The sequence below is a fragment of the Corvus kubaryi genome, unplaced genomic scaffold, assembly GCF_017639235.1.
Source record: "Corvus kubaryi isolate FWS band 111438036 unplaced genomic scaffold, C.kubaryi_AGA036_p1.0 37367, whole genome shotgun sequence".
Lineage (NCBI taxonomy): Eukaryota > Metazoa > Chordata > Aves > Passeriformes > Corvidae > Corvus > Corvus kubaryi.
Window position 1 is genome coordinate 373,330 of NW_024581119.1, and position 11,668 is coordinate 384,997.

The window sequence follows — 11,668 nt, forward strand, 5'->3', positions numbered from 1 at the left end:
TGCCCCGTTCCCGTTCCCCGTTCCCATTCCCCATTGCCCCGTTCCCATTCCCCACTGCCCCGTTCCCGTTCCCCATTGCCCCGTTCCCCGTTCCCGTTCCCCATTGCCCCGTTCCCGTTCCCCGTTCCCATTCCCGTTCCCCATTCCCGTTCCCCACTGCCCCGTTCCCGTTCCGCCCCCGCCGGAAGGGGCGGGCCCTGCACGCACGCGCCGCCGGTGACGTCACGCCAAGCGCGGCGCGCGGGGTGGGGGCGCAGCCGCTGGCGAGCGCGGGCGCTCAGATCTCGGCGCGGCGATGGGGGCGGCGGCTGCCGAGGCGAACCGGACGCTGTTCGTGGGGAACCTGGACCCCAAGGTCACCGAGGAGCTCATCTTCGAGCTCTTCCACCAGGTATCGCCCGGCGCCCGTGCTGTGTGTACCGTGGGGGGACGCGGCGGGAGGGCCGCGGCCGCCATGGCCGGCGGGGCTACGGCGGCCGCCGCGGGACAGGGTTCGGCGGGGCGCACGTGCTCGGCGGCGGTCGCTCCCTCCCGGTGTTTGCCTAACGCCTTCGCCCCCGATGCCAGGCGGGTCCCGTGATCACCGTGAAGATCCCGAAGGACCGGGATGGACGGCCCAAGCAGTTCGCCTTCGTCAATTTCAAGCACGAGGAGTCGGTGCCGTACGGACTGCGGCTGCTCAACGGGATCAAGCTGTACGGGCGGCCCATGCGCATCCAGTTCCGATCAGGTACCGGAGGAACCTTAAATAACCCGCTTTCTAGAGGGAAAGTGAACTGCTGTCAACTGCCCCCAGCCTGCAACAGAATCACAGTTAATCGGGTAAATTGCAGGAGCCTCTCACCAAGGCTCACCCTCCTCTGCCAGCTCTGCTCCCCTCACACACTCCTGTCCCAGTGCTTCCACCAGGGACTTTTTGTCCCTCGTGGCCGGTGTAACCCCCTTGGCTGAGCCTTCTCTTTGTGTTTTTATTGGTTATTCCTGCAGCACCTCTGAGATCTGTTATAAATTATCACACAAGCACTAAAAATTGCATCTGGTGGTGGTTAAATGAGGCACATTGGCTACAATATCTCTGCCCTTTCCTGGTGGGAATTAAGACAGTTGCAGTGCCATATTTTGGTAACTGGACCATGTGCTTTTGCAGGTCACTGATGAAATGTGAGAGCCAATTAAACACGTGGAAACTTGAGAGCCAATTCAAAACGTGTTGATGTCCTGCAAGTTCACACCCAAGTTCCTTATCTGGTATTTGTGGGTCTCCTGAAATATTTGTCTCTCCCCAGGGAGCAGTCATGCAGCCCAGGATATCAATCCATCCTGTCCCCCGCTCACAGCTGCTGGCACCAGCCCTCCTGGGATGCCTCATCCAGCATCCAACTGCAGCAGGTATGAGTCTTGTTGGCACAGGAGCGTGGAGTGGAGATAGACATTGCATGGCTCACAGCGTTCCTGGCTACTTCCAAGGGCAATTTGGTGTTTCTTCCCTGTGGAGGGAACACCAGTGGGATACCGACACCCCTTGGACTGCAGCTGTTGTGTGTTTAAGGCTTAAACTCCTCATCTGTTTTCCGTGCAGGTATGAGAGGGTTCCAGATGGCATGGCCGCACCAGGGTTCCCGTCGAGCCTGCAGAGACAAGCAGTGGTACGTGCGCACACTCACAGGCACAGGTTGTGGGAATGTACTTTTGGAGTGCTGAGATGACAATTCCAGAAGATTTGAAGCTCCTGGAACAGTTGGGGGTCTGTTGGGAGGGCTCTGGGCGTCCAGCTGTGGGTGAAGTACTGGGTAGTGGTTATTAAGCTTGCATTTGGTCTCACTTCCAAACCAACCTGTTCCGTTCTCCTGGTATTTACAGTGTGAGTTAGGGTCCAGCCCAGGGTTTAGTTCAAGCACTGCACTGGGCAGCGAGTGTACCAAACCAAGCATGCCTTTCCCTCTTTCCCTTCCAGATGAACAGTGTGGCTCGGCAGCAACCGCAGTTTGGGGGGAAATATGAGCAGCCCGGCTTTGCCCCTCCTGGCTACCCGCACTCCTTCCACGCCCCTCCGGGCTCCCCGGGGCCGCGGCGCTCTGAGGGGCCGGCCCTGCGCAAGGGCCGGCTGGGTGCCCACCCCTACCCCCCAGACACCCGCCACTTCGGCCGCGAGCGCTTTGGGGAGCGCGGCCCCGACTATGGCCGGGGCAAACGGGATGAGTACGGCTTTGATGAGAGGGGCCACGACGCCGATCACCACTACCGGGGCGGCCGGGAGGAGCACTACGACGACAGGCACCGGGACGGCTGGAGCTACGACTACCGCAGGGAGAGCTACAGAGAGGCCAAGTGGCACTCATCGCGGCATTGATGGACTCGAGGGCAAAGCAAATGTGACCTGTTTCTCACTGAATACATGTATAAATCCCCCCCAAAACCCCCAGTGAAGTCACCTTTTAGTGTTTGTAAAAATACCAGCAGTGCAGTCCTGCCAAACTCTGGTCTCAGTATTAAATGTCTTAACTCACACTTCAGGGCTTTTCACGGGGTAACAAAGCTGTGGTGAAGATTTGGAGAAACAACTACTCTGTCCTTGTGTCACAGAGAAGTGCTGTTAGTATTTTTTAGGAGAAAGGAACATCTGTGTCAGATGGAAGGGTCTAGCCTTTTAAGCAGGGTTGAGGTGGGACAGATGCTGCCTGGCATCTGCAGCATTCCTCATATCGTTTTTTATACAGTCGTAGAATCACAGAATGGTCTAGGTTGGTAGGTACTTTAAAGACCACCTCATTCCAACCCCCTGCCAAAGGCAGGGACACCTTCCACTAGACCAGGTTGCTCAGAGCCCCATCCAACCCGGGCTTGAACGCCTCCAGCGATGGGGCGTTCACAATTTCCCTGGGTAACCTTTTACAGTGCTTAAGCACCCCCACAGTAAAGAATTTTTTCCTAATACGTAATCCAAACCTACTCTCTTTCAATTTGAACCCATTCCCCGTTGTCCATTTAAAATATGACAGTATCGTCTTGGAGAACATTAAAAGTCTCCCTGGGGAAAGCCCCTGGGTGAGCCCCCTCTTTTGAAGCGGGGGGAGCGGAGCTCCTCCGTGGGATCGGTGACGGGAGGGGGGCCCCGGGCTACGCCGGACTACATCTCCCAGCAGCCCTTGCGGCGCGTCCACCCCCACGAAGCGCGGACGGCGGCGCGGGGGCCACCGGGAGCTGTAGTGCGGCGGCTATGCTGGGCGGCGGCCGCGCCGGCCTGGGCCGCCTGCGGATCTGCGCCGGGCGGCTGTGGCGGGGCCGGCGGAGGGCAGCGGCCATGGCCGGCGGCGACATGGGGCAGCGCATGGTCTGGGTGGACCTGGAGGTGCGGGGCAGCGGCGCGGGGCGGCGGGGGGCGCGGGGAAGGAGCGGACGGGACGGGGGGCGCGGGCCCCCGGGCGCGCTGACGCTGCCGCTCGCCCCTGGCAGATGACGGGCCTGGACGTGGAGAAGGACCAGATCTTGGAGATGGCGTGTCTGATCACCGACTGCGACCTCAACGTGCTGGCCGAGGTGAGGGGGCCGGGCGGGACCCAGCGGGCACCCCCGGCCCCGGCAGGACCGCGCCGCTTGCGGGCGATGCTGGAACAAAGTAACCCCGGGCGATGCCCTGCTCCGGCCGCGCTGGGATCCGCTGCTCCGCACCGGGAGCGTGGGAGCGGCACCGGAGCGCGGGGACCTGCGTCACACTGCACTTCGGGTCTCCAGGCTGAAACTGCTCCGTGCTCTGCTTGTGTTTGGGACTAAACTTTTACATGCTTGTAAACTTTTATTCCGTTACCTTTATGTTTTCCTCTCCCCGACAGGGCCCGAACCTGATTATCAACCAGCCCGACGAGCTGCTGGAGAGCATGTCCGAGTGGTGCAAGGAGCATCACGGGAAGGTAAAGCCCTTCTCCGTCTTGGCCGCGATGAGAATGACGTGTAATTCTGAGTGATGAGCTGCAGTACGGCCGCCTTAGCAGGCACAACTCCTGTGCTGAGCAGTTTGCAGTCAGACAGAGGGGTTGAAAGACAGGAGACAGTATCTGTCTTATTTTGTATTGAGGAGCCTCTGTGGAATGTTTTGCCCAAGGTGTCACAAGTCATCTGCGGCACAGTTCAAACTGCGCTCGGGGATCTTTAGCCTTCAGCTTCCAGCTTGCCTGAAGGAGCCTGTGCTTCGCAGGCTGGTTTCTGATAAGTTGGAATAGTGCTGGAAGCTACTTCGTGGTTTGAGAGAGCTCGGGAGTATCAGCACAGCCCAGCAGCAGTGAGGCTCCCCTGAGAGGGCTGGAGCAGGCAGGAGGGGCCAGAATAGGGTCTGTTGCTCAGGGATGTGCCACTGGCTCGCATCTCCTAAGACAAGGGCTCAGCCTCCCTCTCTCAGTGTGAGATTGGGAATTGGGGTTTGGTTCCTTGGTCCTCTCAAAGAGTTGCTGGCCACCTCCTGCCTGTGTGGGAGCCATGGTGTAGGTGGGGTGGGTGGGCTCCTCTTGACAGCTCCTCCTGCTGAAGTCTTGCATAAAATAATTCAGAATAATTCCAGTGGAGAAGGGGAAGGTGAAGCTTGAATGCCTGAGTAAGAACAGGTGCAGGATCAGTGCAGAAGAGTCCAGAGCCAGTGAAATGCAGATTTCTTCCTGTGGATTCTGATGCATGTGGGATTAAACAGGTCTGTAAGCACTGGGCTTTTGCCTGTCCCCTCAGTGCTGTGAGCCTTGCGGATTTTTTCACTGAAGGCTTCACTTTTGCAGTAAGAGATTATTTTTTGGTCTTTGGGCCACCAGAGAAAGGTTCCTCCTTGCCAGCAGCAAGAGAGCAAATGGATTTTCCAGTCCCTGATGATGAATTGAAATTCAAGTTAGTTTTAAGATACCCATAACCCCCCTTCCTCCCCCTTCGGCGTCTTGCTCTCCCTAGGAAGAATTAGCAAGAGTTTGGGAAATGAATATTAATTTACTGTGATGGGTGCTTTTCCCTGCTCCAGTTGAGGATTCCGGCTCGGCTTCAGCTCGGGAGTGAATTGGAGATGGTAGCATGCGTCCTTGCTGCTCCTGAGGAGCTACTTATTTTTAATTGACTAAGAGAAGAGAAGCAATTAGAATATAGATGAAAATGCTGCCACATAATGAATTTTTTAACCACCACTTGGATCTGTCAAGTAGATTTTTGCGGCACAGTCGTGGAAATATATAGCGTAGCCAGATGGAAATAAATCACTGAGAACACTTGGAGAGGATTTGACATTTAACTATAGAAAAAAAAGAAGGGAGGAACTTCTCTGATTTATAGGAATCTTGATAAACCCTGAAGGCAGGATCCTGTTTGTTTGTGTTCACTGGTACCTGCTGCTCCCTGCTGGGGAGGCGAGTGCCTCTCCTGAAACAGGGATATAAGGGGATGTAACGCTCTCCTGGCTCAAGGATGTGCAGGTGGATAAACAACACCTCACGTCTTGGTAACTGAGAACAAGTCTGAGCAAAGAAATCAAAAAAAGGGAAAGAAAAACCCCAAACCCCACAGCAAGGTCAGTGCTGCCAGGACTATTGACCTGCCTTGGTTTTACTTCCCAAGCAGGAGGTCCCTGGGGAGAGTAGAGGCTGGGGGTGCCCCAGAGAACTGAGATGCAGAGTTCAGGAGGTACCTGGGGAACAAACAGCGCTCAAAGGGTTGACCTTTCACTGCAGAGTTAAACATTTACTTGAGAACTGGAGTATTCCTGGCAGTGTCTGTGACAGAGTGTTTCTGATTTATGACTTGGCTCTTTTTTGCAGTCTGGCCTTACTAAGGCTGTGAAGGAGAGTAAAATCTCACTGCAGCAGGCAGAGTACGAGTTCCTGTCCTTCGTGCGGCAGCAGACACCCCCGGGGCTCTGTCCTCTCGCAGGTGAAGCATCTTCTTTCTTAACTACAACATCATCATCCATCCTGCACTCCCAGTGGGATGCAAACACACACTGGCACCTGTGGCAGGGATGTGTTCCTGTTCTATGCTGTGTCTTTTCCTCCCTGGGTATCCAACCAAAGGCCAAATAAGGATCTTTCAGGTGTCCTCTTACCCAGAATTGCTTTCAGAATGTTCATATATGATCTTGGGACAAGTGCTGAGTGAAATTAATACCAATGGCCATTTTCACTTGGGAAGAAACCCAATGTTGGCATAATTCTTTGATACTTATCTGTGTGACACAAACTGTGGGAGTAGTAAGTGAGGAATTACTAGAGGTGTTAGTATTAAACCCTGTGTGATCTGATCCTGCAATGAAAATTTGACAAACCTTTACAATCATGTTTGCTAGAAAATGGGATAAATGAGCTGCTTGTGAATGGCTTTTCATCCCCTGTGATCTCTCCCAGCTCGCTGCTCGTTTCTGTGTCGCTCTGTAGCGTCTTTGAAGAAACATCTTGTTTTGTGTCTTTGTAGGTAACTCTGTTCATGCAGATAAGAAATTCCTTGACAAATACATGCCGCAGTTCATGAGGCACCTTCATTACAGGATCATTGATGTGAGCACTGTCAAGGAACTTTGCAGGTAAATGTTCCCCCAATTAAGTGGTTTGAAAGATACCCCCGGGATGCCCATTCGTGATGCTGGGGCTCTGCAGATCACAGCAGGGGGACAGATTCCCAGGGCTGTGGCACCTCTGGGTGTCAGTGAAACCAAAATTCCTTCATCAAGTGTAACAAACCTGCAGCAGTCACCAGACATGGTTTTGAATCCCAGTTTTCTTTTTAAGTGGCAATTTTTCTGCTCACAGGCGCTGGTATCCAGAGGAGTATGAGTTTGCACCAAAGAAGGCGGCTTCTCACAGGTGAGCTTTGTGCTTCTGTCTCTGACTGAGCAGGGCTTGTCCTGCAGGGAACTCTGCTCTTCCTGAGCAGGATATGGGGCTCCCTGTGAATTCCAGCATCCTGTGTCTGATGCAGGTGGAGGCTGTGTGCTTCTGCACCCTGTCAGATGTTTGTATTCTCCTGTCCAAAGCCTAGATAGTGTAGGGAAATGGAGTATTAAAATACAGAGAACCAGAAGTTTCCTCAGTCCTTCTGATTCACTCAGCTCTTTGAGGTGCATGTTTGTTGGCCATGCAAACAATCACTTAATGGGGGTTATCTGCCCTTTTTTTGGGTAGAGTTGGTTACAGAAACACAAATATTGGAGGACTGTGAATGGGGGGTGAGTCCTGCTCCTGCCTATTTCCTGAGCTTGGAATGTGCCAGAGAGGGAGTGGGAAGGAGCCAGGGAGCCTCTGTGGCTCCGCTCTGATGTGACCATGCTGGGCCAGGAGGGAGGCTCTGGTACAAACAGAGAAGGAGGAGGGCTGGCTGTGGCAGAGGTTCTGGCAAAGTCATGGTTGGTGTGCTTCTGCATGGGGCTGAGCCCTGAGCAGGCCCTGGCTGGAGCAGAGGGCAGGTCTCTGGAGCGCTCGTCTCTTCCCTTGGATCGAATTGTCTTTAACAGCCAACGCTGTAGACCCCGCTGGCTTCCAGCAGCTGTGTCCCACAGTGACATAAACTAATAAGCTGTTGGCACTGCTGGACTTTTATTGCTTCCCTGAGACAATGAGGGTTATTTTCATTTCTGACAGATGCACCTTCCATGTGCATCAGTTTGGTTTCCTGCAGCCTGGAAGTTTTCAGCGGCATTAGGATCCGGGCGTAGCTGGAGCTGGACCCAGACGCTTTGAAACCCTCCTTAATTCTCTTTCAGAGCACTTGATGACATCAGGGAAAGCATCAAAGAACTCCAGTTCTACAGAGACCACATCTTCAAGAGGAAAACGGATGAGAAGAAAAGGAAACTGATTGAGAACGGGGAAAGTGATAAAGCTGCCAGCTGATTTCTCCTCCCACCACGCCAGCCCGTAGCACACACTAGATGCGTCTCCTGGTTCTTTTATGTTTGCCAGTCTCTTGGGAAGCTGCACCCTGGGTTACCTTGTTTCTTACCAGCTGTTCAATGCAGACAGGAGCCTGAGTTGCTGCTGCTTTTCACTTTGAGTGGGGAATCAGCACACTGGGCCTCAGCAGCGCCCAGGTTCGGATGGTGTAGGTAAAACGTGCTGTTTGATACTCCTTACACCTGGTTTTAGGTGCAGTCTTTCACGACACAATAAAACAGTTCAGTTGAAAGATGGTGGTTTTGGACAGCCTTTCTTTGGTGCTCACCACACTGCCAGGTGAACTGCTGTTCCTGGTCTCCCCTGGGCAGTCCTGGAGCGGGAGCTGCCAGCCCATAAACCAGAGGGTGTATTGGAGCACGGGGTGTGCAGCTCCCAGGCATGTTTTTATTATGGGCATTAATAATAATGGCCATCCAGGGCTTCTCAGTCCTGCTGATTGTTGGAACACCTGCTCTGCCAACCCTGGGAATGATTGTTACTGCAGAGAGGCCATTAAAATGGTTAATGGGGCAAATAAATGAGTCTCTGAAATGTCTCTCTCCTCTGTCACCCAACTCCCAGGTTAGTCGGCAATTCCAACGAGGTTTGTTTTCTGTGTGGGCAGGCTTGGAGCAAGGCAGAGCTGAGGGACATCCCTGCACAGGGTTATCCACCGCTGCCAGCAGCTGCAGAGATGCCTGGATGCATCCCTATAGAGCCACTGGCCCCACCCGCTGGGGCCCTGGGATGGCACCGTGTTGGAGCCAAGGACTCTTGGTTCACCCTTGTCCCAGCAGCTCACCAGACCCACGTCACAGCTGCATGCCAGCAGAATCCACTCTGGCTTTCATTTCCATGTTGTTGGTTTTCTCCCCTTCCTTTGACTTCTTCTTTCTGACCTACTTCTCCTGCTTTTCATATTTTATTCCTTGTTAAGATGCTTTTGTTTTTCTCAAAATGTTTTCTAAGAAACGTATGCCACCTGTGTTTATACATTTTTAAATATTGTTTATTCTTGCTTCTGAAGTAACAGTGCCGTATGGAGGATTTTTATCTCATTTCCCTGTGTTATGCAATAGCATTCCTGGTTTTCTGTGCTGGCATTATTTGAGGTTCCAGTTTAGTACAAATTTGTCATGCACGTGGCAGAGCACAGATAAACCCTACCAAAGTGGGGTATTATTTTGGTCTGGAAACAAAGCTGCCTTCTGCAGCAGGGGCTGGGTAGAGGGAATGGGCAAGGACCCCCTGGCTTCACACCATTCCCTTCTGTAGGAGCACTTACACCAGTTGTTGTTCGCAGGCTCTGAAAGCTCCATCACCATCACACAATCATGGAGGTTCCAGATACAGGGATGCAAATTACTGTGTTTTTGGATATGGTAGCTAAAAAAATTCTTCAAAGGCAAGTACAAAGTATTCCTGGGAGCCCTTGGCTCCACCCCTGAATGCTTGTGGAAATCTCTTGGATCGAGGTGGTTAACAGCACGTTGAACCTCTAACTGCACAAGGAGTTTGTGTTCCCGTTCTCAGTGTTCGGAACAGGAGTCCCCACAGCTCCAGCCACTGCCAGGATGGAGAGTTTCCCATGTGGAAGCTCCTTCCAGACAGGAGCCATTTGAGCCTCCATTTGGCAAAAAGCAACCAGTTATCCCTCCCTCCCTCTCTCCTTCATCTTTTCTCTGCCCTTCCCTGCATCTCTCATTCTGTCCATCCATCCATCCATCCATCCATCCATCCATCCATCCACACTGCACTCTTTGGGTGCAAACCACAGAAATCAGGAAAAATATCAGCTCATGCTACACTTTTGCCCAGCTTCCTGCGATTTTCTCCCGTTCCCATTTTTTAGAGAAATCCATCTGCTCCCAGGCACAGCTGCTGGCTCCACCGCAATGGTCCAGAAGAACTTCTGCCCTCGGCAGCTGTGGCACGGACATAACATCAACCTTATAAAGGCAGGGGATGAAACAGTGACCCTCAAGAAACATTCCCCCCCAGTTTGTTTGGGCCGAGCTGGATGCTTGGAGGTGGCAGGGATGTGTTGGGGACACTGCACAGCCCACGCTGGCACCGCTGCCAGTGCTGCCCACTGGCCTTGGGAGCTGCTGGGTGCAGCTGCATCGGCTCAAGGTCGGCTGCAGAGAGCCTGGAATAGAAAACCTTCAGACATGATTTTTGTCTCTTTTTTTTTCCTCCCACTGCCGCTGATGATACCCTTTTACTGGAATAACTCTCTCCTGCTGACAGATAAGCTTTTAGGGTAGTGAAATCTCTGTGACACTTTAAGTGCCCTAAATGACAAAACAAGGACGTGCAAGATTACCCCGCGACTACTCCGTAAAACACAACTTGTCAGGAAGTTGCCACAGCCGCTCAGGCCCCAGGAGGATGGGGCACCCCCATCCCTCCCAGGACTGTCCTTCCAGCAGCAGAGCAAGTGGAATAGCATGGGGAGAGGGAAGAGAGGGAAAGGGGCAAAACAGCAGTTAGCGTGAGGAGGAGCCTCCCAAGCCATGGGGACGGAGGGTCCCTCTGGAATCAGGGACCTGTCTCTCTGCCACCTCCCCACTGATGGATGGGTTCCAAATGGCCATAAATTGCCAGGTGCTGCAGCAATGTTTTATCCCCGTGCCGGAGGAGCCGCCAGCAGCAGCACAGTGCCACGTGCGGGGCACGGGCTGTCAGTCAAATGCCAAGCGGTGCGGGGAGGGAGAGGTGACAGTCAGTGAGATCCATTCCCCGGCACTAACACCAGCGGCGAGAAGAACATAAATGGGTGTGATAATGGTGTGATAGGGCCTACCGACACCATATTTTGGAAAAGAAAACAATCATCTGGTGAGTCAAGTGGCACCTATTGACCCCTCAGCTCTGGGCACTGAGGGCAGGTTACAGGGTGCAAATCCTTCTGCTTGCCTAAGACCAGGCTTTGTTGTTTACCCTCAAAGTCCCCTTTCCTGGGAAGTCTGGGGGGAACTCTGTTCTGAAAAACCATGCAGCCTATGTGAGGGCACAGCCGGGGAAGCTGCCCTGCACCTTCCCCAGACAGAGTCCTCTCCTGCACTGCACTTGCAAGGGAATAAAATCAGTGTCTGCTCCCGACCCAAGAGACAAGACCAGAGGGAGGATCACGCTCTCCAAACTTTGCAGAAGGGAAATGAAGCGCAGAGAGATGAAGTGACCTGCATAAGGTCGCATGGGGAATTTGTAGCAGAGCCAAGAACTGAGCTGAGATCTCCAGGGTCCTCATCTACTTCTTCCACTGTAAGATATTCCCTCCGCTTTCCCTCCAGCCAAGTTAAAAATAAAACTGAGTTTCGCGTCCCTTTGGCAGCAACGTGACTCCAGTGCAGCAGTCTGGTCCATGAGCTGCCAGGGCCACGGCACAGAAAGGATCTGCCTGGTTCTCTGCATTGCTCAGTCTTTTGGGGGACTGCTGCATGCATGGGTACATATTAACGTGCATGTACTAGTTATGTGGCACTTTCTGCCTCATAATTAAATGGAACCTCTTCATAGGCCCCTTTGAAGCAAATCTCTGTTGGTTCAGAGAAACTTTCATTGCCAGCCAGCACTCTGCAGTGTTTGTTCTCGTTGCTCCCGCCAGTCAGAATAAAACTCCTGATAACGACAGAGAAGGTGGCTCTGGATTCCCAGTGCCATCACACACTCAAAGCCCAGCCCTTTCTTGGAGTAGGTATCTGCCTGTAGTGGTATCTGCAGCAAGCCCTCATCCATGCCCCGAGGGCTGGGGAGCAGCGTGGAAGGCTCCCCTGCTG

At 53.3% G+C, this 11,668-nt stretch overlaps 2 protein-coding genes across 2 annotated transcripts; both read left to right on the forward strand.

The window, feature by feature from the left end:
• The first annotated feature begins 227 nt into the window (after positions 1–227).
• On the forward strand, positions 228–2,508 carry RBM7 (RNA binding motif protein 7). The gene is made up of 5 exons (XM_042034198.1): positions 228–391; positions 568–730; positions 1,287–1,389; positions 1,580–1,646; positions 1,955–2,508. Exons 1-5 carry the CDS (start codon positions 296–298, stop codon positions 2,348–2,350), a joined length of 825 nt encoding a protein of 274 aa, XP_041890132.1. The 5' UTR covers positions 228–295; the 3' UTR covers positions 2,351–2,508.
• A 694-nt stretch (positions 2,509–3,202) lies between these two features.
• REXO2 (RNA exonuclease 2) lies at positions 3,203–8,136 on the forward strand. The gene is made up of 7 exons (XM_042034199.1): positions 3,203–3,349; positions 3,454–3,537; positions 3,831–3,908; positions 5,781–5,892; positions 6,430–6,538; positions 6,765–6,818; positions 7,715–8,136. The coding sequence occupies exons 1-7, from the start codon at positions 3,218–3,220 to the stop codon at positions 7,842–7,844; spliced, it is 699 nt and encodes a 232-aa protein (XP_041890133.1). The 5' UTR covers positions 3,203–3,217; the 3' UTR covers positions 7,845–8,136.
• Positions 8,137–11,668: the final 3,532 nt, after the last annotated feature.